Raw genomic sequence first — 26,435 nt, 5'->3', positions numbered from 1 at the left:
TTTCATCCCACCAGGTCTCAGTGATACCAATTAAGTCATAATTTTCAATACATGCAATAGCCTGCAGCTCCCCTATTTTTCCCGACAAGCTACGCGCATTAGCCAGCATGCAGCGGAGATTACTACTTCTTCCTCTACAGCTTACATTAGCTAAAGGACAGTTAGAGCTAAGGTGAAAATTAGTCTGTTTCCCTTGTAACAATGGAAGCTCCTTATCTGATAAACTATATGCCCCCCTCACTCCTCCCCCACAACCCTTTACTGGTCCCACTGCCCCATCTACACTAGCTCTCCCATAAGAATCTAGCTTACCAACCCCCCCCCTTGTCTAGTTTAAACACTCCTCCAGCCTCTTAACCATTCTCTCCCCTAGCACAGTAGACCCCCTTCCATTGAGGTGCAATCCGTCAGGGCTGTATAGATTGTACCCCAAAGAAAAGTCAGCCCAGTGCTCTAGGAACCCAAACCCTTACTTCCTACACCAAGACTTTAGCCACGCATTTAGCTCCCTAAGCTCCCGCTGTCTCCCTAAACTAGCACGCGGCACCGGCAAAATTTCCGAAAAAATGACATTTTGTAAAGTAAGTGATGTGACAGGGGACACAAGACAAGATGTCTTTCAAGAAGTACCTTACTGTGAGTATCAAGACAGGGCCCAGACACAGTGGTGATTTCAATTCACTTTGGTCAGAGATGCCAATCCAAAGTGATCTGGGTGCACCTTGGCTGAGCCTATCACACCCCCAGTCCCAAACCTGTTCTGCCCCTGGACAATATTGGAGGAGTTCAGGTGTTGATTCTATGCATTTTAATGGAGCACATATGATACCTTTGAGGTGAAGAATTACTGACAGCAGGAGGCTAAACTCTTACTGTGGGTGAAATTCAGGGATTCTCCAAATAAATACTGGGGAAATTGACATGGGAGGCAATTTTTATTGTCCAGCCCCCATCCCACTACAGCTGTCTTACCTATTATCTCTTTACTTGGACCTGTAGAATTGGTTCAGCACCTGTAAAAATGATTATTATTAACAAGTGGCACAGGCTACTCAAGCTACTAATCGCTGCGTGTGTCTTCGCCCAAAGTAGAATAACATCTATGTCTCCATTGCAAGTTCTTCTGAAGAGGGGCCTCTGTTCTTCTCTCATGTCATTACTTCTACTCTGATCCTTGTTTAACAGTAAAGAGAATAGATTGGGATGTCACATATAAGTGGAATAGTCGTACTGTAGTTGTATTGAAAGTACGTAACAGTGTTGTTATTGCAACCTGGGGTTTTTATGTTTATGAATTATTTTTACTAAGCCTTTAGACACGTTTCTGGTAGTTTCTTAACGCCAACCCCCACACCTGCCAGGAAAAGGTATGGTAGAAGGTATGAATAAGGCCCTGCAAATCTCAGCCTCTTCCCACCTTATTTCTTAAATCATTGGGACATGGCTCCTGGACTTGTTTGCTGCTACTTTCCTGTATGTCTTATTATTCTGCCCAGTCCTGTATGGCGTGTCTGTCTGCTACTTTTACTTTACATTTCTGCATATCCAGTTCTTGCCAGTCCCTTTTCTTGCTTTACAGCCCAGGTCTAGTAATCCCTCTGTTGCCCCTGTTATTACCCCTGGACCTCTGCCTTTAGGCATTCAACTCTTTTTAAAGGTAGGAATGTTAGCCACCCTAACTATCTATTCATTTAACCCTAGACTTGTTGACTCTAAAGCCTTGTAAAAATGCAAATATTTCAGAAACCACTGAAAACAGAAAATAAATAAAACTTACAGATGTGCTCAGAGAAGCACTCTAAATATGTTTAAATAAATTCAGTTTTTTGGGTGTAGTTCCCCTTTAATACTTGTGCAAGGCTCAGCCTATCATGGGTTGCAATGCACTATTATTTTATAGTTTGAAATATGTATTACTATTATTATTCTACTGAGCTGCTACCAGCTCCGTCTGTTTAATGAGGTAGAACCAGTAGTGCAGAGAATATAAACATACATTGCTTTCTATATTACATTTACAAATAACTTTAGGAGCATTGACATTGTTCAGTTTGTATATAGGGAAGCTTTGAGACCTGTTTTGCTTATGATTGACTGGGTTTAGTTTTGCTAATGTACAAATAATGGTAACAGCCAGAAAAAGGCCAAATTATAAGGCAGTGAATTTAACGCTATGGGATTATTACCTATAGTATGGCAAGATGGTGTCATTGAACAGAGCTGCAACTGTAGGGCAGTGTGTATAGCAAGGCAAGGTGGGGTAACAGTAACCTGTTGTTGCACTACTACTAGTGTTTGGGATGTGGGAATTGTAGTTCATTGGAACCCTATATCCAAAACTGGGTTGGGGCACAGTAGGATTCATTTGTGAATCCGCCATACCAGCCCTTCGTGTTTACAAATGCAGAAGCTAGTGATTATCCATAGACACTGCCAGCCTGAGCCTGAGCTTGTCTCCTCCATTCACACACATAGCAACTCCTCCTCCATCGCCACCTCCCCTCTCCCCAGCTGGTGGGAAGGTTTTGCAGTGCCAGGTCAGCCCCGGCTTCCTTCTGTTCTGTGCGCCGGCTGAGCTGGACTCAGACCTGCCCTCCCATCCCCTGCTACTGTCACCTCCTCCTTCTCCCTCCCGGGCTCCAGCTGATCCGGTGCCCCCCGCAGCCTTTGCTTATCCGTGCTAGGCTTCGCTACAAGATGGCGGGATCCCTGGTTGAAAGCGAAGCACTGGTAAGTCATTATACGTCAACATATTATTGCTGATCCATAAAGAATCGGGAGCATACCAATTGAGGGGAAGGGGGGGGGGCAGTGCCACCTTACTGGTGCCCGCTTGGATCCTTTGGCATGCTGTGTCTGACCTGGCCGCCTTGTTAGCTGGCAGACTATACAGTATCCATGAGGGCTGACAGATATTACAACGTGTACTAGTCCCGACTCCCTACAGTAGCACGGTATGTATAGGAACACGACTGGAACAAACCTGCTGCATAATATATATCGATGTGTGGAAAGCACCACCTATTCGTATGTAGAATATTCTCTATTACTAAGTATGGCCAAATCACTGTTAGTCCAATAACCAGGAATCACAGTATAAGAATTGTAGTGTAAATCGGGGCAAGTCCATTCCTATGCACACACTAGGAGCCTGTCAGCTTGGCTTACCGGCTGCTGGAAGGACAGGCACTAGCCCGCACTGCTGGATTGCTCCACTGGGGAAATGGTGGACATGTTGGCGATCATGAACTGTGGGGCCCTGTGACATTCATTCAACAAAAAAGCACCACAGTTTTGGAAAAAATGCATTTCAGTACAGGCAAGGTTTGTAGAGTGGTATGTGCCTGCCAGGGTGCCCTGTCTTGGTTGGGACCTGGCCTGAGGCTTGGGTGGCCACCGCTTCTGGAAGAAATACCAGCTTACCTATATTTTTTATCTTTTGTCACTATGAATACCATTGACAGGGCCCCACTGGAACATCTGTGCAGGCACCCTCTAAATTTCGATTGATGTACTGATATGGAACCTGTGCGCCCATTGAAACCCCACTGGGATCTCGCTACTGTGGGGCTCCCAGATGGTGGTGGGTTTGTTGTTTTTACTGTTACAACCTTGAACTATTTGGTCCCAGCACCTTTGGGTGGCCTTTTTATGGTTAGTCTTTGCCCCCACCTTAGACTTGGCACCAAATGTTAAATGTTTGTAGGTAGGCACAGAATTTTTTGCAGCGCTCTTAGTAAATGAACCCCACGTGTTTCGGACAAAGTATGAACGGATAATGAAATGGACTGACATTAGGCCTCAGAACCGTGAAGCTGTCACAAACAGGACCGTGAGAATGGGCTGTTAGAAAAGAATTACAGCGATAAGTCTCCCTTTATTTACCCACGGATTCCCTTTAATCCCTGGTGTCTCTTGTTGTTCTCTGTCTTGCATTTCTGATGTGTAACCTTGCAAAGCTCAGAGAACGCATAAAGCACCATGTAAAAAGATATTTTACATTCTAAATATTATCCTTGTGTGGAAGAGAAACACACCCTTCATTTGTAATTTGAACAAAAAATGCTGGTTAATCTTTCTTAGATATGTTACTCTCTAACATATTTATGTTTCTCTGTTTATTTTTATATTGTTTGGGGAATGAGAGTCCGATCAGTTAGAGGCTCAAAAAACACAAAATTAGTTTTTTTTAGGCTTTGCTTTTGCTCTTTTTTCTAATCAGCAAAAGCTAAACAAAATGTATTTTGTGTTTTTTGAGCCTCTAACTGATCGGACCTTATGACTGCAGGGAGCATGGCGCTAGCATGAAATGCGTAGGGTTACTGTCTCATTCCCCAAACAATATAAAAATAAACAGAGAAACATAAATATGTTAGAGAGTAACATATCTAAGTAAGATTAATCAGCATTTTTGCTGAAAGAATAAAATGCAATTACAAATGAATTGGATGTTTCTCTGCCATACAAGGATAATATTTAGGATGTAAAATATCTTTTTACATGGTCCTTCAGATATTCAGTTCAAAATTAACAGCAGGGTAATGCTAGTGTCACACAGGGCAATTATAACCTGGCATATTGTAGCATGGTGAAAAGTGCCTGTGGCATTCCTTCACTTGACTGCTGTACTTTCAGAAGTGTTGGGTGTAGATAGACCTGGACACCTCAGAATATCATACTGTTAAGTGGGACTTATTCTGAGTGGTTCTATCAACATTTTTCATTCATTTCATTTTCTGAGCCACTTTTAGGCTGCTGATGCCAGGCTAAATATTCAGTATTAACTGAAAGTGCATAGATGTTTAAGCTTGCTGTCACTGTGACCTTCAAAGAAAGCTGAAAGCCTGGTATTAGCAGATTTATACCCAGACAACTTTTATGTAAATTGCACTTAGAGGGCCACCGTGAATAAGTTTACACCAATTTATGTTTCTTGATCCATTTTAAAAAGCATTGGACTGTTAGCCATGGGAAGCATGCTTTTTTTTTATTTTGAACCACATTGTACCTTTATATAGACTTGCCAGGTTAACCAAAATTGCTCTTTCCATTCATATAAATAAAAACAAATATGCAGATAACCTGTGTCTGTGTATTGTACTAGATATTTACAGAATAATATTATAACGTAAACACTGCTTATATATAGGGCCTATTTTATCTCTGAGCCACACTTTGCTCCTGAGGGAAGGTGTATTTCAGTAGCAGCTGGGAGGGGGGGATGCAGCTGCTACGAGGAAGCTACATTCTTAAAGAGACCTGGTTTGAGAAAGTGCCACTTTAAAAGACCTGATGACTGTTTCTGTATGAGAGTGTATTTACTCTTAGCGCTACGTCTTGCCCTGTATTTATAGTAATCCCCTGGCAGACTCTACATGACATGCCACGTGTTTGAACAGAACCAATTTCACAGGCATTGGTCGGAGTACAAAATAAACTGGCAGTAGTGCAAAGTAGGATATCTTGGAATTTTGTTGGTATTTTCAAATGATAGATGTACCAGTGGCCTATAATTGTCAGTCCAGGAAAGCTTGCTGTTCTATAGGATAGCCCAGTCTCTCATTTCTTGGCTTGTGTATAATACACACTTACAGTTCATGTCAGAGGCACGTAGAACATTGGTTGGAGGTAACTCCTACATGACAATTTGTGCCCTAGGGAACATTTTATATGAACTTTGTTAATAAAAGGAATTTAAGATATGTGTGTTATAGTACATCCCACTTTATTTACTGTTCCGTTGCTAAGCATATTTTAATAAAGCCTGATCTAAGCTAATAGCCGAGAGGGTTTACCTTGAAATATATTTGGACAGAGAAACTCAGCTCAACACTTTTCCAGCCACACCATGTTCTTTAAGAATCCGAATTGTGTTGTTACAGGCCAGAAAATCATAGCACAAATAAGTTGTCAGAATATTTTTTATCCATAACCAACTCAACCAAAAGAAATACAACAACCAAGACAAAGGAGTAATTTACAAATGCAATTTCACATGCCATTTGGCACTTTTTATTACCCAGAATGGAGCATGTTTATACTCGATTGCAGTTTCAGCGCAGCTGTGAAGGGGTGCTGCATCTGATGCAGTAGCGCCAAATGCATCTAATTGTGTGTATACGTATAGAATTACGGGAAGCCATCTCCTATAGACCCCATTTTAATCAAATTATTATTATTAACATTTATTTATAAAGCGCCAACATATTCCGCAGTGCTGTACAATAAGTATAGTTACAACTTTTAAAAATAATTTATTTTTTTCCCTGTGATAATAAAACACTATGTTTTACTTGATCCTAACTCCTTATTGGAGGCAAAACAATTCTATTTATTTAATGGTTAAAAAATTTTTTTAGTAGACTTAGGGCTCTGGCACACGAGGGAGATTAGTCGCGTGTGCCAGAGCCCTTTAGGTATGGAGATCCAAATTACAGAAAGACCCCTTATCTGGAAACCCCCAGGTCCAGAACATTCTGGATAACCGGTCCTTTATCTGTACTATCTGGTGCTCTGCATCTAAAAGCCATCTGTATATAATTCTTTAGGTGCAAATCTTCTGTGGTATTGACAAGCCCAAAGTGGGAACCCCTGGAATTACTGCCAGCTTAAGGGTGAGGACACACAAAGCTACTTAGTAGCAGCTACTTGTCATGGCTACTAAACGCCAGAAAATACCCTGCCATAACAATACTGAGAGTTGCCTCTGCTAAAACACACAGAGACAATTATCAGTAAATGATCAGCATTGTCTATTTCTGTAGCTGCAACTAGTACCTCCATGTGTCTGAACCCTAAGGGCAATGGCACACAGAGAGATTAGCCGCCTGGGATAAATCTTTGTTACCGTGGGCAACTAATCTCTGGCAATCTCCAGCAAGACTGTAAATCGATGGTGGAATGGCATATGCGTTGAAGTGATGCGCATGCCATCCCACCGGTGATTCCCATTCTTGCCGGTGAGATGGCATTTAAAGAAGATTAGTCGCCCTCAATAGCGATTTATTGTGGGGTCGACTAATCTCCATGTGTGCCACTACCCTAATGCTAATGTTCCATTACGATTTAGTCACCCACGATAGATCTGTGCTACCACAGGTGACTAACTGTTCCGAAGTGCCTTTCCACCGGGAACAATTGGAGTCATTAGTGGAAAGGCCTATGCATCACTTTGACTTTCCAAAGTTGCGTGAAGTCGCCTGCGGAGACTTTGAAAAGCTGAAACGATGTGTAGGCCTCTCCACTGGCGACTCCTATTGTTCCCGGTGGAAAGGCATTTCTGAGCAGCTAACTCATTCTGTGTTCCATTAGTGTAAGGGTGGCAGTAGCTCCTGGATTCCCCTTTGCTGATTGGAACAGGAGGCAGATGAACACACCTCTGTCTAGCACAACTATAGGAATGTCTTTGGATGCAAGTACCTTTAATAAATGGCATCAGTATGTGCAACGACTTTGTCCATTTTTGTTCAGCTGCAATTTCAGCTGCTGTGGCAAATAAGACGTAAAGTGTCTTGATAAAAAATTCTCTAATATCCCAGTGCTGAAAAATGTCATCCCGACTTGGTGGCCAAACTGTGTTTATTTCAGCACATGGTTTATGTAAATCATTTTTTTTTAAATGTATAATAATTTTTAACATACAATCCTAGAATATAGATAGGGTTTAAGCAACTTAATAATATTTAGAAACTGTGTGTGGTAATGATCCTCTGCTTTTTCAAAACAGTATACAAATGAATACATTGGCAGAGAATGATATACACTCTCGCTCTGAGTTTTTCTTTTTTGAGGTGATCAGATCTCTATTATTACTGTATAAATTCTGCTGTAAATCATGTTTTTTTTGTATTATAAACTGCTGAAAACATCCAGCTGCACTTAGTAAGCTGCCATCTTTGTTATTTAGTCCAGCCGTCTGTTTGTGTCTCTGACTTTTGGAAATCTGTTTTCATCCACAAAATCAAAACGGCTGTCTGCATAGTGCAAATACAATGCAATACATTTACTTGTAGCTGTTCTGTTTGAATGCTGTGAAGGATCCAATCACAGCTGGCAGTTATTACTTGTGAGACAGTGCTATATAACTATATAACTATGACTCTTGCATAAAATAGAAAAAATGTTTTGTATTTCATTGCTCCTTGAATCCCACAGACTTAAAGTTTGTGTCCCAAGCTTTGTTGGAAAATATTATTTTCCAGCTGTGGGAAACATCTGTTTTTATGTTTCTGCAACTCAAAATAAATGATGGGTTTCCAGCAGCGATGCCAATTTCTAATTGTCCATATTCAGAACTTTCATGTGTTTGAGAAGCACAGAGCACTTTAATTATTCGTCAAATCTTAATGAGAAACCAGAGCAGTTCAAGGGGACTGTGAATAATAGGGTAAGCTGGTCAGTGCCTCTCTGTGGGTTCCACATTTAGTCATCTCAGAATGAAAAAGGAGAAAGTATGACCCATCAAATTATACCTCCCCCTCCGTCAAATAGAATTTTTAAAACGTAACTTTTATTATCATCTGCAAATAAAAAGGAGAAAAGAGTGTGCTGGATGAAAATAAAAATATTAAAAATACCAGTTAGGCTAAAGCCTGAAATGGTGGCAACCAGAAATTTAACACAAGAGCAATGGTAATACCTATGTACTGTTTGTAAACCCCCTGAGGTGATCCAGTAAAAATTGATAGCAAAAAATGCAGATTGATCCTACAGTGACATCAAATTAACAATTAGTAACCACAAGGGCTTAGATGATAATGTGAGGTGGATCTGCCTATAATCATTTAGTGGCGTCTGATGCGGTACACATAAAATTCTTACATTAATAGTAAGCCCACCTATGGCTACTCAGGCTAGCAGCGTCTAATACAATGTCGACTGCAGCATCTTAGCCCATTGATATAGGTGGAATGGTGAATTGGATGCAAATCTAATTTGATTTCTCCTTTTTCATTGTGAGGTCACTATGTACTTTTGACGCTGCACAACTTACGGTGTTCATATATACGTATATATTTATTGCAGAGAGCGTTGTTTTTTTAGCTATCCTAGATTTCTCACTGGCTGGGATCCTGGATATTTATCCCTGATGCAACATTTTTTTTCTGCAGATACAGGAACCTGGTAATTATCAGGGTCACCTGACTGCTGATTCCGTGTTTGCTGCCCACGCATTGTATTTGATATGCCATAATACTCTGTCTTTATAAACATTTTGTTTGCCAACACAAGCTTTGCTCTATCAGGTGATATAGTAATACCACACCCCCACTATCCTTATTCCTCAACAGAGGAATGAAGTGGTGGATAAGCAGCATTCTGGGACTTTATAGTTAATATCCCCTCACATCTTGTGAGGAGAAAAATGCAAAAAAAAAATGCAATCAAATGACTTACTTAAGCTACTTTGCTTCACATAAGCCAGGAATTGTCATAATTTCTTGACTGGACTGAACAAGTGGTTTCTCTCATTCTATTTCCTGTTACCACAGGAATGTAACTTACACCACCCTTTTTCACATATATTAAAGCAGGAGTTGCAATGTTTCGCTGCATCCCATTCATTACATATGTTTTTTAAAAAAAAAATATTTTTTTTTGTTAAAGGTTGATCTATTGTAGCTGATGGCAAGGTTTTTAAGTACTTTTTTTTTCATTTGGTCATGGCTAGAGTTTGTTCTGGTTACCTCACAAACCCCACAGGGTTTATCTTCAGCTTTTTAATTGTTTATAGGAAGAGTGAGGGGATTATTAACACATATTTATAAAGCGCCAACATATAAGTTCAGTCCAATAAAAAAAAACTGTACATCTTACTGCAGCAGAAACTGTAGTGGCTTCTGTTTTTGCTGATGTCTATGCGAAAATCTTTATCAAAGGCAAATAGTACGTCAAATGCCGCTCCTTTGTATTAGCTCTGTGGTGAACTTTACCCTGCTTGCACTTGGTTGTGGTAGAAGAAGCAAATTCATGTATAAATGGGGTAATGGGGTAAATGGGGCCTAAGTATTCTTGTGCCAAAGGCCTAGTGATTCTGATCCACTGCCCTGTCATCTCCACAGAGACATTAGCATTCATTGTCTTGTATATCTTCTCTTTCAGCAGATGGGCGTTAGACGTTTGAGCAGTCCCTTAACGTCCCCGGTACAAGCTGAGGTTTATTTTCCACGACTGGTAAGCAATATGTTTTCTGTTTTTTAAACTGGCTTTTTACATAGATTGGGTACCATATTACATAGGAGAACCAACATGAACAACAATTAGGTGGTAGGGACCAAACGGGTGATCTTTACCTTTAACAAGAATGGGGCAATTTAGGTAAAACTATGAAAAAACAACAAAGAGCAAGAGAAATGTGCTTGAGCTAGTGCAATAATATGTAAAAATATTAATAATGTGACATATCAGAGGTGAGTATGATAAATCACATGTCTCATACAAACATTGCAATTATGGGTTTTTTTTGATACAAGGGTACAACTTGTCACACAAAGCTATGTACAGATATGGGATCCATTATCCAGAAACCTGTTATCCAGAAAGCTCTGAATTATGGAATGACCATCTCCCATAGACTCCATTTTATTCATAAAATGAAATTTTTTCTAAATTATATATTTTTTCTTGTTTAAATTATTTTTTAGTAGATCCAAATTACGGAAAGGCCCCTTATCCAGAAAACCCATGGTCCCAAAGCATTCTGGATAATAGGTCCCATACCTGTAGAAGTTTATGTTTTTTAAAATATTCAGTTGGCCATCTCAAAAAAGAATCGAAGATGCTAGCTTAACTGAGATATATTTCCACTCCCCTGTCCTCTTTCTGCTGTATCCTTTTGCCACTGTGTATATATTACAGGTATAGGACCCATTATCCAGAATGCTCGAGACCAAGGGTATTCCGGATAAGGGGTCTTTCCGTAATTTTCCGTAATCCGATCTCAATACCTTAAGTCTACTAAAAAATCAATAAAACATTAATTAAACCCAATAGGATTGTTTTGCATCCAATAAGGATTAATTATATCTTAGTTGGAATCAATTACAAGGTTCTGTTTTATTTCTACGTAGAAAAAGGAAATCAGAAATTCTGAATTCTTTGATTAAAATGGAGTCTATGGGAGACGAGCATTCCGTAATTCGGAGCTTTCTGGATAACGGGTTTCCAGATAAGGGGTCCGATACCTGTATTACATTTAAATTTACAAAAAATTATAGAAAATGCAGTTCTTACTAATCGACTAGTCGACAACATGCTACTTCTGCTAAAGAAGAGACAGAATTTGTAAATACTGATGTACACATTTTGTTCATTGACGTTAATGTGCTGTCCATATAGATGGAAAAATATAAATCTCCAAACAGTCATAAACAGCCTTTTAAAAAGTTTCTTTAAACTGTTCCATGACTTTCCGCACTTCACTCAGTCCATTGTATAGTGAGAGGTAGGCCAAGTTTTCCACTACTCTGCCCAAACTCAGCAAATCCCATGGGACAGCTTCCCACCTCCCCCACCCACTCTGCGTCCCATTAAACACACACAAATGTACACACACAAAATACCAGCCTTTACTACTGCTGCTGTTGTACACTTTATTTTCATTCTTTCAAACCGGTAATAAAGTCAAGGCCCATTTGTGTGTTATTCATAAAGTTCTCAGTCACTCCCTCATTAGACCAGCTTGTGTTTTGTGGTCACTACACCAGCACACGCAATACAGAGATCTTGAGTAACAGCTCATCTGGCCCAAAGAGTTTGCTAGCAGCAGATTCTGCACAATATTTTTGACACTCCTGTATTTTTGATACCCCAGCTAATGATTAAGTCATTTAGAAGAGTTGCTCCAGATACTGGGGCTGCATTACCTGCTACCTATAGCAACAAATCAGGTCTTTGCTTACATATTTCTATCTTGTACTATGCTATTCATAGCTAATTGCTCATTGGTTACTATGGGCAACTGCACTCGTGCAGATTAGCTCCTCTGTTAGCAAGTACAGCAACCCTACAGCATTTAAGTACCTGACTAAATGGGGGAATTTGTGTCCTATCAGTATGTTTTCTGATCAGACCTCTAGTGATGTTGTTGTTACTTTCCCATCCCTGTGTATAAATACTATAAAGAAAGAAAGATGAGTTCTGGCCATAGTAAGCTACATGCTACAAGGGCAGTATAAAGTTATTGCTGCCTTTGCTTCAAATAAAAAACAAAACACAGTTTTTGTGTGGGTGCAGGAAGCTTCCTGTGCAGGTTGAATGGTTGCACTATATTAAATTGCAGTACAGTGAAATCTTAACCTTTACTATACCATCTTTATCACTGACCCTTTGAGACCTTGCACCCTCTTTTTTGTTTAAAAGGGCGGCTTACAATAAAATTAAATTTTAGTTGTTGTAACTTCTTTTTACTCTTTAATTATTGTAGTTTTTGAATTATTTAATCTTTTGCCAAGTTGTTAGGAACCCCACAGTGAATATAATTGCTTGTTTCAGATCCCAGGGTACTGCTGCTGGGGTGCCACTTTGCTATCTTCATATTCTCCATTTATCCGCTCTACAGCCCTGGGCTGGGAGCTCATGAGCAATAGAGTAAAACATTGGCTCTGTGCTTTTAAGTTCAATTTTCAGCTTTCCTGTGCATGCATACAGCTTCAGGTGATCCCTAGGAGTGATAAAAAGATAGTAAGAAGTAGTACACTGGGCTAATGCACTGGCCCAGGGTCCGATTGTTGTAATCAGTCATTTTAAATTACTATAGAAAGGTGGAATAGACAGGCAAAGTGTTTAATAAACCAACAATAAAGAACAGAATGGAGGTCGACTGAGAATATCATTATTTACAGTGAAAGCATTAGGTTAGCATTAAACAATATATAATTGCATAGTGTTTCTTTCCTTTCTCCACGTTACCAAATGTATAAATGATAATAGGGGGAATGAGAAAAGGAACAAATTCAAAGCACAGAAAACTATAATAATAAAATGCAACTTTAAGTAAATCCCAATCCTAGCAGAAAGTAAATCTCTAAATAAATATAAACATAAAGGGGTGGTTCACCTGTAAGTTAACATTTAGTATGTTATACAATTCCCTATTCATTGCAACTTTGCGATTGGTTTTCATTATTTTTTTTATAATTTGTCATCCTCTTCTGCCTCTTTCCAGCTTTCAAATGGGGGTCACTGACCCCTGTTGCTAAAAACTGTTGCTCTGTAAGTCTGTAAGACTACAGTTTTATTATTATTGTTACTTATTATTACTTATCTTTCTATACAGCTATTCATATTCCCATCTCTTGTTTAAACTACTGCCTAGTTGCTAGGGTAAATAAGACCCTAGCAACCAAATAACTGCTAAAATACTAAATGGAGAGCTGCTGAACAAAAAGCTAAAGAAATAAGACAAATTGCAAATTGTCTCAGAATATCAATGTCTACATCATATTAAAAGTTAATTTAAAGGTGAACTACCCCTTTAATTAGTGTAAGGGCTTTGGGTGCTGTTATGCTTCTTAAGGCCAGCAAGCCCTACACCTTTTAATTTACAGCCACCTATTCTTCCCTTTCTGGCCTTTTCTTATGCAGCCCTCCCCTCTCCCCCCAGGGCAAAGTGCCCATGCAATTCTCTGTATTAGTATGCAGGGTACTGGTTTCCATGCAAATGTAGCACCCTACACCCTGGTGTGGCAAACTATACATACTTTAGATTCACAGCTTAGAATAGCATATATGCCTAGAAACTCATTAAACTGTTAATTAAGTCTGTTTAGAGGAAATTGGCCTTAAGTTAAAGTAGTCTGGATCCCAGCCTAGATAGCCTAGTTGAAATTAAAAATCAGCATCAATAACTTGTGACCCTGGACAAGTCACTTAATTTGTATTGAACCCACATAAATAGAGGCTGCTTTTATTGTTAGGAAAGCAATGCAGTAGCAGGGATGGCAAATTTTATAATATACTATATAGGAAGAAGTATAAGAAGCAGAAATAGGTTGGTTATTTTATAGACCACTGAGACCTGACCTTGATTATTGCATTTAATTTTTGGAGGCCCAGTCTACAGATACATATTAATAAAATATAAGATGACAAGGTAATGGCAGCTCAGATTATTCATGGCCTGAATAACAAAGCATATCAGGAAAGCCTTGAAGACATAAACACGTACAATTTAGAAGAGAGAATTGAGTGATTTGATATTATAGAAACTTTCAAATATATCAGGGGAATTAACAGAGTTGCGGAAAAAATCATTCAGCAGCAGACCATGGCTAGAACCAGTGGCGAAACTAGCTATACAGCAGATCCCGCAGTCCTGGGGGGGCACGGACTGCGGGGTCTGCTGTATTGCACTGACTCCTTCCCTGCCCCTCTATTATTTTATTTTTTTTTAAATAGCAAATTGCGGCCTGGGAGGCGCGACATGAGCTGGATGGGAGAGGAGAGACCCCTTAGAAGATTTGTTTGCAGGGGGCCTGGCATGGCCAAGTTACGCCACCAGCTAGAACCTGACACATCATGCAGTTTGAGGGTGCAAAACTGAAAGCAGAATTAAGCATTTCATGGGCTGACTAAAGGGGCCAACTGGTTTCTTCCTACAGCTCAATTTTATGTTTAAATGTTAGCTTTTCCTATGGCTTTGCATAGCCCACTTAAATGGGATTATTGGATATTACGAGATTGATATGCCCATGTTGTATAAACAAATAATGTAGGTTTGATGCAGCCTGAATGTTGCAGAACCATAATTAAGGGCTGTGACAGATGGGGAGATTAGTCGCCCGCGACAAATCTCCCTGAAATGCCATGCCACTGGCTGGAATGTAAATCGTCTGTGGGATGGCATACGTGGTGCGGCGATTTGCCGAAATTGCCAAAGTTGCCTTGAGAGGAAACTTCGGCGATTTTGGCGCCGCATATGCTATCCCGCCGGCGATTTACATTCTAGCCGGTGGGATGGCATTTCGGGAAGATTTGTTGCACGCGGACTAATCTCCCCGTCTGTCACAGCCCTAAAGGGGACATATTGTGTGAAAACCAAAATTGTGCTAATGAATTGTACTCATCTAAAAATAGAAGGAATGTGCTCCAAAACCCCGCCCATCTGTTCCACTTTCTACTGAATCCTTTCCCAGGTTGTGCAGGGGGGGCGGCGGCGGCACTCAGTACACTGCACTGTAGGATAGGAACCAGCCAAGTAGGCTGACCTAATAGGGAACTGAAGCTTGTCTTGTGTGACTGCAGGGCTGTGATTGGCTATTCCCCTCCTACTGTGCTTCTGGCAGGGACCAATATGACACGCCCACCCCTCATTTGAAACACAGGAAGGGACCTGAGAGGATCTATACGGAGCTCCAATAATAGGGGCCATTTTTACAGATAGTATTAATTTTTAGACCAAAGTGAAACCAGCACCCTATATTATTCAGAATTGCCTAAAAGATTACCGTTTTTTTAAGTTTGTCCTATATGTCTCATTTAAGGGTCTGCATTCTCAGGGTTTATTTGCAATAACAAAGCTTTTATTTAGCAGTCCTGGTCAGGACCCCTACATAAAGCTAGTGGAGAGTTGTGGTAAGTGAATTGCATGCTAATGCTGTCTTTGAAGTTGTTTTTTTATGCATTACACACAATTGTGGTGGACACAGAAATTATGCTAACATTTTTGGGAAAAAATGTTGCACTATTGGGGAGAAACTTTTAGATGAGGTCTGACCCCAGCAGCCAAAAACTATTGTTCTATGAGGTTACAATTTCATTATTATTGTTACTTTTTATTACATATCTTTCTATTCAGTCTCTCTCCAAAAGTAAAAGTAAACAAGATGCTAGCAACAAGATAGTTGCTGAAATTGCAAACTGGAGAGCTGCTGAACAATAGGCTAAATAACTAAAAAAAACACAAAAAAATAAAAACCAATTGCAAATTGTCTCAGAATATCATTTCTATGTCATAGTAAAAGTTTATTTCAAGTTGAACAACCACTTCAAATCCTGAGAGTGTATTCCATACAGATGTTTGTACCACACAGCACCATTTTTAGTGAAAACTATACAATTTGCAATTTGTGTGACACAAGAAGTAATGTTTTGACAATACTACATAGTTGCATAGTTACATAGTTATGTAGGGTTGAAAAAAGACCAGAGTCCATCAAGTTCAACCCTTCCAAGTAAACCCAGCACCCACAAACTATACTTACCAATCTATACACTCACATACATAAACTATATATACAAACATTAATACTAACTGTAGATATTAGTATCACAATAGCCTTGGATATTCTGATGGTTCAAGAACTCATCCAGGCCCCTCTTAAAGGCATTAACAGAATCTGCCATTACTACATCTCTAGGAAGGGCATTCCCCAACCTCACTGCCCTCAACGTGAGGAACCCCCTATGCTGCTTCAAATGGAAGCTCTGTTCCTCTAATCTAAAGGGGAAGAAAAGAACACCCCCCATCTGCCTATAATCCCCTCTACTAGCCAGACTGACCTTGCTGTTATGCTGTTGAAATGCAGTTCATTCAATAGCACACACATGAATACTTTGCTTTCTGGATGTAAATAGCATGGAACTTGTCTGGTATATCTTTCTTGGTTGACTGAATCAAACCTGTGTTTTATTTCAGACAGTTCCATTCTGTGGCCATATAAAAGGAGGCATGAGACCAGGAAAGAAAATCCTTATTATGGGGATTGTTAACCTGGAGCCAAAGAGGTAAGAACACACCGTCATAAATATTCTATTGATTTGCTCTCTTTGTGCGGTCCCTATGATTTGTACCTACATGTATCTCAGTGATGGGCTGCTATCCTTTATTGCTGAGAAGTTAGAAACACAAGAGGTTGGCTTTGTACTAAATCATGTTTGCTTCTTCATCATTTTTCCAATTGTGCACATTGTAATATCTCAGCCTGACAGCACACCATTTCCCTTTAATCCCATAATCTAATCCCGAGCAAATTTACACATGCACAATCTGTCAGTGCCCACTTATATATCCAGTTTGCTTGGTTATAGGAGAACTAAATATTAATATATATATATATCTGCGTGTGTGTGTCTCTCTCTATATTCATATATAGATATGTATGATGTACAGTAAAGGGACTCCTCTAGAGGGATTTCATCTGTATAATAATTAGCATATTTTTCTGAGAATATGACTCACTTATTTATTTAAGTAAAATTACAGGGAAAGAAAGAGTCTGAATGAAAATTTAACAGGAAAAAATATGTCTTATCTGCAGATACACATGGTGTACACATGAGTTCTTAACTCCCAACTCATTTTCTCTTAATCCTTGATCTTTCATCTACTCTCATCTTATGTTCTGTTCTTCCATCTTTGCTCTTCTTTGTTGTCATCTTATTTTGGATGAGTTTTCTTCTATTTTTGTAATTTTCTGTATGTTGTTCCCCAGATTTCTTCTCTTCTCTGCTCCTTTCCCTTTTCCTTTGATCTCCTCCTTACATATTTCTAACCTCCCGGTCCTTTTTTTTTTTTTTTTTTTGTTCCACTTTCAAAGTCTTTTACCTCTTATTAACCCCCTATACTCCTTCATTATCTCTCCCTTCTCATCTGAATTTCTCTGAAGCTTTTCTTTTTCTGTCATGTTGTCCCTGTAACATTAAAATGTGGTGCCTGATAGGACAGGGGTGCACTGTTCATATAGAGATAAATAAGATGGGTGCACAGTCAGATCATAACATAGAGAACAAAAGCATATAGTTTATCTCAAAGGCTTTAGGGGTAATTTACAATAAAAAGGCAAAGTGCAAAGAAAAGGGCACAATCTGCCATTTTTTGCATTGTGCCTTCCTTGTATAAAGAATTAAAGGAACAGTAACACCAAAAAATGAAAGTGTATAAATCTAACTAAAATATAATGTGCTGCTGCCCTGCACTGGTAAAAGTTGAGTGTTTACTTCAGAAAGTCTACTATAATTTATATAAATAAGCTGCTGTGTAGCCATGGGGGCAGCCATTCAAAGGAGAAAAGGCACAGGCACATAGCAGATAACAGATAAAACACTATTGTATTCTACAGAGCTTATCTGTTATCTGGCATGTAACCTGTGCCTTTTCTCCTTTTTTCCAGCTTGAATGGCTGCCCCCGTGGCTACACAGCAGCTTATTATATAAATTATAGTAGTGTTACTGTAGCAAACACACCAATCTTACCAGTGCAGGGCAACAGTGCATTATATTTTTATTACTTTAAAGCTCTTTCATTTTTTGGTGTTACTGTTCCTTTAATGCAGGTCTCTGTGCTCCATTTCAGAGCACAAAGATCTGTGCCTGCCTTCATGAATGCAGTGCTATCAGCCCCATGAGGGGCGGGACTTAAGCTGTAGGCCAAACGAGATCAAGAGGAGCAGGGAATATTTTAAAGAGTAAAAGTACTAAAAACAGGGCAGTTTCAAGCTTGTCTTTAAAGAGAAAAGCATATAGAGCTAATTCAGGAAATTGTAGGTGCTAAAAAAAGAAAACTATTTTCTTTGAGAAAATTATTTTACTGTCTAGGTTATTTTAAAAAACATAGCTTTATAGTTTTAAAGAACATAGTATCTAGGCATCCATACCCTGCCAATGATGGTTCCAATTAAAAAGGTTATTGACTTTTCCCAAATGGGCAATCCAGACCACCTACTTCTGGTCTTGGTACATAATACCTGTATGGCTAATCTTGGACATTTCATTTTATGCAAGTTATTCAAAAAGCTCTGAATTATATGAATGTCATCTCCCATAGAGTCCATTTTAATCAAATAATTACAATTTTTAAAAATGATTACTTTTTTCCTCTAATAGTAAAACAGTACCTTGTACTTGGTCCCGTCTAAGATATAATTAATCCTCATTAATGGCAAAACAATCATATTGGGTTTATTTAATGTTTGAATGATTTAGTAGATGATAGAAAATTATTTTAGTAGACTTAAGGTATGGAGATCCAAATTACAGAGAGACCCCTTGTCCCCAGCATTCTGGATATCAGGTCCCATACCTGTATAACAAATCTGTTGGGTGCAGCTTTCCTTAGTGTATGCTTCTGCTTCCCATTGCAATTTAAAAATCTTGCCTGCATATGCATTCTCCTCTATCCCAGTGGTTTCAAAACTGTAAGGCCAACATCATTTTAGTAATAATCTTTGCCATAGTGCTACAATCAGTAGTTCTTTATTACTGTGCTTTCCAGGAAAATTCCAATGTCCTTGTGTTGTACCTAATAGTCTGTTTATGATGAATTAGACATAAACCAAAGCCTTTGCTAACCTGTTACTGCTCCCATCAGTTTTGACATCAGGTTGACATGCGGGGACTCAGAAGATCCAGCAGCCGATATTGCCATTGAGCTGAGAGCAGAGTTTGCTGACAAACAGCTTCTAAGGAACGCTTGTGTATCCGGAAAGTGGGGAGAAGAAGAATCAGCAATACCTTATTTCCCCTTCATTGCAGATCAGCCTTTCAGGGTAAGTGAAGACAAATATTTCATGGGCCCTATCTGTACATTTGTAGATATGCTCCCTTGAGCCAACAGTAATTCACCAGAGGTACAGCAAGGTGCCAGGTAGCAAGCAGCATGTACTGATAAGCTGCGTGAAACTGCACAACAGTTAGGAATATATTTTTAAAGAATCTCACTTAAACAAATACTTGAGAAAAGGATAAAAGAGGAAAATAATTAGTGATTAAGAAACACTGTGAAATGTGCTAACAAATTAGTTGCAATGCAGAACTGTGGAGAATATGGACTGACAGGGCACAAGAGACATCCCGAGACATCCCGAGAGGGCCAAAGGGAATGTTTTGCAAACCAGAGACAACTGGTAGTAACTAAATTTCCTAAATATCTACTTGCAGTAAGGCATAACAAAGTGGTACATATATCCACTGAGATAAAAGTTAGTGTCACTGTTGAACTATAGTGCTACGGAGACATTGGGATTAATTTTGGGAGTAGTAGAATTTTTTCGTAATCAGAAATGCTTTGTGTCTGTAAGGAATAGCCTTAAGGTGGCCATACTCGCTAAAATCTGCACACTTGGCAAGGTCGCCATGAAAGCAGATCTTCTCCTGATATCCCCACCTACGGGTGGGCGATATCGGGCTAATTCAGTTGTTTGGCCCTTTGGTTATAGGCATCTGTTGGTTCGAGGACCGCATCAACAAGTCGATGTCGGTCGGGCAGAACCCTCGTTAGTGCCCATACACAGGCCGATAAGCTGCCGAATCAGTCAAAGGGTCAGATATCGGCAGCTAGAATCGGCCCGTGTATGGCAACCTTTAGTTACGTGGAGTCTTATCTACAGCTCTGCATCCTAGCTAATGTTTCATAGGGTTGAGCCATCAGAGTGACATCAATTGTGGGATGTGAAAATAAGCCCTCTGTATAAGCTTTCATGTATCTCAAAGCCTGACAATGGGAGATGGGGGGTGGGTTGTTTATACAGAGCTTATTATCTCTATTTAACAATGGTAAAGGTAAAATCATCTGGATGGGGGTGTCGAGTTCTTAAAGGAACAGTAACACCAAAAAATGAAAGTGTATAAAAGTAATAACAATATAATGTACTGTTGCCCTGCATTGGTACAACTGGTGTGTTTGCCTCAGAAAGACTACTATAGCTTATATAAATTAGCTGCTGTGTAGCCATGGGGGCAGCCATTCAAAGGAGAAAAGGCACAGGTTACTTAGCAGATAACAGACAAACCCCCATTATATGGGACTTATTTACTAGTTATCTGCTATGTGACCTGTGCCTTTTCTTCTTTTTTCCAGCTTGAATGGCTGCCCCCATGGCTACACAGCAGCTTATTTATATAGTAGCTTTTCTGAAGCAAAAACACCATTTTTTTTTGCAGAGCAACAGCACATTATATTTTAATTACTTTAAAACACTTTTTTGATGTTTCTGTTCCTTTAATAATCCTTAGTTACTTGATCACAAGCCTGCTACCACAGGCCAGCACACTTCTTTAAAAAAAATGCACAAAGTACACTGCATCAGCATTGGCCTGGGGTAGAAGATTAGAGTCACAAGGGGTGCCAATATTATATAATATAAAAGAACCCTGCTGAAATGATATCAATCCAATTCATTTACCTGAGAACAGAGCAGCTACAGAGAACACACACCTGCATTGCTGTGTTATTAGCTGCTTCTGTGTTTTCAGCCAGTAACAGGGTTTACTATACAGTGATTTGTGATGTTTTATTTCGGCCAACTGACTTAATGATCATATTCACCATACACGAACTGGAGCTCATCAATATCTTTGTTATATGCAGCATAGAGCATTATACTGTAACAATGTAGGAAAGAACATCCTGTTTTGTTTCCATTGTTACAAGTGCTTATACTGTGATTCAGCAGTGAAGTACCGTGTCACGTTTCTGCTCTCTCCTCTTTGTCACGGCTGCTTTTCCGCTGCTGCTCATGGAGATTCATCTTTATGTTTTTTCATTTAATCTTCTTCTCAGGACAAATACTATCGTAGGAGGAACTAGATTATTTCCCACTCTGTACCTTTATAGGATTTGTGGTCTTGAACATTTTAAAAGCTGTAGAATACATAAAGTATTTTTAAGTAGCTTTTTTAAGTCCCTTTTTTACACTAATAATCTGCTTTAGCCATCTTTTTTCCTCTAAAATGGACCTACAGCAGGGAATAAAGTGCTTCTCAGTCGTTGTCCTTTCTAGTTCTACCACTACTTCTTAGAGGGTGAGAAAGCTAGGAACGGCTAGTAGAAAGCTGGGAGCAGAGGGCTGGAAACTGATAGCAGTAGAAGCCTAGAGGTGGCCAGACACTATAAGATCTGCTTGTTCACGAGGTTGCCAAATGAGCAGATCTTTCCACCGATATGCCCACCTAAGGTTGGCGATAGAGTAATTTGATTATGTGGTCCGAGGACCGCATCAATAAGCCAGTGTGGTCCCAGATCTGACAGAAAAATCAACATGCCCACCAGAGGTCCCTATACACGTGCAGATAAGCAAATTGGTCTGAAGGAGCCGAAGTGGCATCTTCAATCTGCCTGTGGTGGCCACCTTAAGATTACTTGGTGATAAAGCTAAGAGCATAAGGGGAGAAAGCTGGCAGTTAAAGGCATGGAACTGGTGAATACATAACCTAAGATTACTGGGTAAACAAACTGACAGAAGAGAATGCTGACAGGAGAGGGCAGGAAACTGGCAGCAGTGGATAAAGCATAAAGGACCCAAGATGAGGATGAAGGGTGAGGAAGCTTGGGGCAGTAGGTGAAGCTGGTAGCAGAAGGCAGGAAACTGGTAGCAGTGGATAAGGAGCCTAAAATTAGTGACTGTGGGAGCTAGGGGGAGTAGTTGAGAAAGCTGGCAGCACAGGCCAGGATAATGGTAGCAGTGAATTAGAAGAAAAAGATTAATAATAATTGGTAGCAGAGGGCCGGGGAGCTGGGGGTACTGGCTGAGCAGTGTATCTGGGCATCACTACAGAAATCAGCTACAGTGCCTAAAGCAGCCATTTCCCATTCACCATTTGAGAAGCATCGAAACTGCAACTTTAAATGAATCTGACTTCATGAGAAATTGCTGGCCTGGATGGGGGGGGGGGTCACCCATGAAAAATAAGTTTTCAGTGATATGTTAATGTTCCTCATACCACTCAATGCTATGACTGTCCTGCTTTACCAGTGAAGGTTAATGAATTCTCCCATTACAAAAGAGCAAGTCACCCTGTTTTGAATGTCACATATTTATTAATGGCTTCGATTCAACACGTTCATCTCAGTGAAAAACTATTGTTCAGCAAGACTGACTTTCCCACACGCGTGTATTCATACATGCTTACTATTTTTTCTTCATTTCCTCTGTGTGCTTTGTACATAATACTTACTAGAAACCCACTGCTGTCCGACTCGCTGAACTGATACTTTGTTTGCTTTGCGCTAGCTACATCACTAAACCAATCCTGTATTTCAACTTTTTCTCCTTACCTCTCGATACCATTTTGGCAGGCTAGTGCCACTCTGTGCTTTGTCTGCTACTATATATAAGTTACAGGATATTTATGTCTTTTGTGTATTATAAGAAATATATAGAATTGTAACCAGCAGGTTATAATAATGTAGTGGAATTTTTATAGGGTTTAAGAAAAAAATCTGATTTTCCTTTTTGTATTTCTTGTTGCAGGTAGAGATACACTGCGAGCACCCGCGGCTCAGGATATTTGTGGATGGACATCAGCTGTTTGATTTTTATCATCGCGTCGAGACACTTTCAGCCATTAACACAATTAAAATTAACGGTGACCTACAACTGACCAAACTTGGTTGATGACTGCGATGTTCCTGTGCCACCAGTGGACTAGTTCAACTGCAACCATGCAAGGTCACCAAGCAGCGCAGTTCCTTCTGCCAGCAACCCCAGTGACCTTGTATTTACTTCTGAGAGTAACAGGCCGAGAGACTATAGTCACAGAGAGACAGTTTTTATTTGATTGTAGTAATGGACAGTGCGGTACTTCACAGGTGGCTGCCATGTATATTACCTACAATTATTCTTTTTTTTTTTTTTTTGACCTGGACTACAATAAACTGGAAACTGCAAGTCACATGACTTGTGCTTCTTTTTTAATTTTTGGTTTGTTCTGAAATATATCTGCCATGTGTATGCCACTTACACCATGCAGCCAATGAATGAAAGAGATTTCAGTTGTATGCCTTTCATTGATTGGTTTGACAGTAGCAGTTTCCTTTTTTTTCTAATTTCCTTGGTTTTAGCATGTAGCAAGTACATATATTTTTTGGCAATGGGGGGAAAAGACTGCTACTTTAATACTATTATATCACAAGGCCCTTACATCGTGCTCTTGGGAGCAGTGGGCCTGCAGTGTGGCAAAAAAGGTTAATATATAACCATTTTTTAACAAAGTGCTAAAATAACATCCAAACAAAAACACTTTTTTTTGTAAAAACATTGTTTCTGCACTGAAGTGTACTAGCCTAGCACAACAATATATTTATATTTAGTCAGGGTATTTGCATAGAATGTAGAGTATGTTTCTTTGCACTGTGTATTGTTGACACTTATACCGCTTTGATGGTAGTTTATTTATCTATTGTACGTAGCAATAGAACAATCCACGGCATTCTTTGCCTCTGAGATAAAGTCTGTAACCATTTTGAATGTACGAATGTGCTTTTGGGTCAGCGTTCATCCTTGTCACATCTCATGAACTTAAGGTATTTAATGTAGGTTTTTTCACACTAGTTAGCTAGACAGGATGATGCCGGGTAATGAATGTGATTTTCATGCTTTTTACATTTTTTGTAATGACTCACAAGTATTAAGACAATTCTGCCATTTTTTTGTAATTTGTTAAGAACTCAGACAGTGATTCCAAAAATCAAAAAGAAAATCTATTCTGAGAATAAAAACATTGAAACACAAGCTGATAAAGACAATAATGGAAGCTGTAAATGTGAGCCTGTTTATGTGAATCAGTGAGATGAACTGGTGGATTCTCAAGTCGGTTCTGTTAATAGAATTGTTAGCGTATGTGCTGCTGCAGCCCCATGGAACATCACAGCATTGGATGGCACAACAGTTGTTTAGGAAACAGAACTCCCTTCCCTGATAGCTTACCCAGTAGCTGCAAAGAAAGCTTTTCAAAGCAAGCAAAACAACTATGGTGGCTCAGATGTATATGTATAAATGCAAAATACAGATAGAGAATAACCACACATCCAGCAAGGGAAAATTGAGTTAATAAGGCGTAGGGTTTCTGTTCCACTTCCTACTGCCATATGTAACTAATTTCAGCCCACTTTACACACAATTTACAACCACTTTGTGTTCATCCAGTGTGGCCTGCTTGTTTGCCCAAGCACAGCACCTTGACAGGTTTCTGGATTATATTCTATTTTAAAGGAAAAGAAAAGGTATAATCACTGGGGGGAAGCCGAATGCTAGGCGCCCCCCAGTGATTGTAATCACTTACCTGATACCCTGGGGTATATGCGAGCAAGCACTTCTCTTCCTCCTGTCTTCTTTCTTCACAAACCCAAGGCCAACGCATGCGCAGTAGAGTGAAAAAGCAGAGTTTTCTGTTAAAGTTCAGCTTTTCGCTCTACTATGCATTTGCAACCGGTGCAAAGACAGAAGGGGGAAGAGGATCTCTGGCTCACAGGAATCCCGGGTCCATGCGGTTTCCTGTTAACATAAACATCGGCCCGGGGTATCAGGTAAGTGATCACAATCGCTGGGGGTTGCCTAACATTTTTAATGATTTAAAAGTGCAAAGCGAAAAAAAAATTGTCACAATTGCCAGTCTTTGCACCCGAAACAGTGCTACCCAGTACGGAGCTTCCCAGTAGGTTGCTACCCGGTACAGCGCTACCCAGTACGGAGCTTCCCGGTACAGCGCTACCCAGTACGGAGCTTCCCGGTACATCGCTACCCAGTACGGAGCTTCCCGGTACATCGCTACCCAGTACGGAGCTTCCCGGTACAGCGCTACCCAGTACGGAGCTTCCCGGTACAGCGCTACCCAGTACGGAGCATCCCGGTACAGCGCTACCCAGTGCTACCTAGTACGGAGCTTCCCGGTACAGCGCTACCCAGTACGGAGCTTCCCGGTACAGCGCTACCCAGTACGGAGCTTCCCGGTACAGCGCTACCCAGTACGGAGCTTCCCGGTACAGCGCTACCCAGTACGGAGCATCCCGGTACAGCGCTACCCAGTGCTACCCAGTACGGAGCTTCCCGGTACAGCGCTACCCAGTATGGAGCTTCCCGGTACAGCGCTACCCAGTACGGAGCTTCCCGGTACAGCGCTACCCAGTGCTACCCAGTACGGAGCTTCCCGGTACAGCGCTACCCAGTGCTACCCAGTACGGAGCTTCCCGGTACAGCGCTACCCAGTACGGAGCTTCCCGGTACAGCGCTACCCAGTACGGAGCTTCCCGGTACAGCGCTACCCAGTACGGAGCTTCCCGGTACAGCGCTACCCAGTACGGAGAGCAGTGGCCATGAGGGCACAAAAAAAGCATTAAAGATATTTTTATTTTAAATATTACTGTATAGTAAGTTTCCCAATTTAGGACTAGAACAGATTTCTTTTAAACTACAAGGGATGGGGGGATTATTTCCAACCCTTCTCTTAAGGTGTCGAGAAACATAACTACCAGAATATGTGGTAGCCCACAAAATCCACCCCTGATATTGCGCACACTTTTTTTCAGCCTTAAAAGGCTCACTAGAATATTTTCAGAACAAAAAGTGGTGGTGCTTAGGCATTATTTGTTCAGGATAATAGGAGGGCGCAGCATGGCCTTTAACATATATCATAAGGCCCAAGTCATAATGTGGCCAATAAAAAGGCAGATGTGTTCTAGGTTCCACTTGGAGGGCCTGTACTTGGGACTGGACACTTCGAA

General features: G+C 40.2%; 1 protein-coding gene across 4 annotated transcripts in view; it reads left to right on the top strand.

The window, feature by feature from the left end:
- Positions 1 to 24,469, top strand: part of lgalsl (lectin, galactoside-binding-like) — a 49,299-nt gene extending 24,830 nt beyond the window's left edge. Inside the window, exons 1-5 of one of the 4 annotated variants that reach the window (XM_012962863.3) lie at positions 2,453 to 2,730; positions 10,105 to 10,173; positions 16,637 to 16,725; positions 19,308 to 19,485; positions 23,188 to 24,464. In XM_012962863.3, coding sequence (XP_012818317.1) covers positions 2,698 to 2,730; positions 10,105 to 10,173; positions 16,637 to 16,725; positions 19,308 to 19,485; positions 23,188 to 23,331 — 513 coding nt within the window. In that variant the 5' untranslated portion in view covers positions 2,453 to 2,697 and the 3' untranslated portion in view covers positions 23,332 to 24,464. 4 annotated transcript variants of the gene reach the window in all.
- The last annotated feature ends 1,966 nt before the right edge of the window (positions 24,470 to 26,435 follow it).

Source organism: Xenopus tropicalis, chromosome 5 (genome assembly GCF_000004195.4).
Source record: "Xenopus tropicalis strain Nigerian chromosome 5, UCB_Xtro_10.0, whole genome shotgun sequence".
Taxonomy (NCBI): Eukaryota; Metazoa; Chordata; class Amphibia; order Anura; family Pipidae; genus Xenopus; species Xenopus tropicalis.
This window is presented reverse-complemented; position numbering and strand designations above follow the sequence as displayed.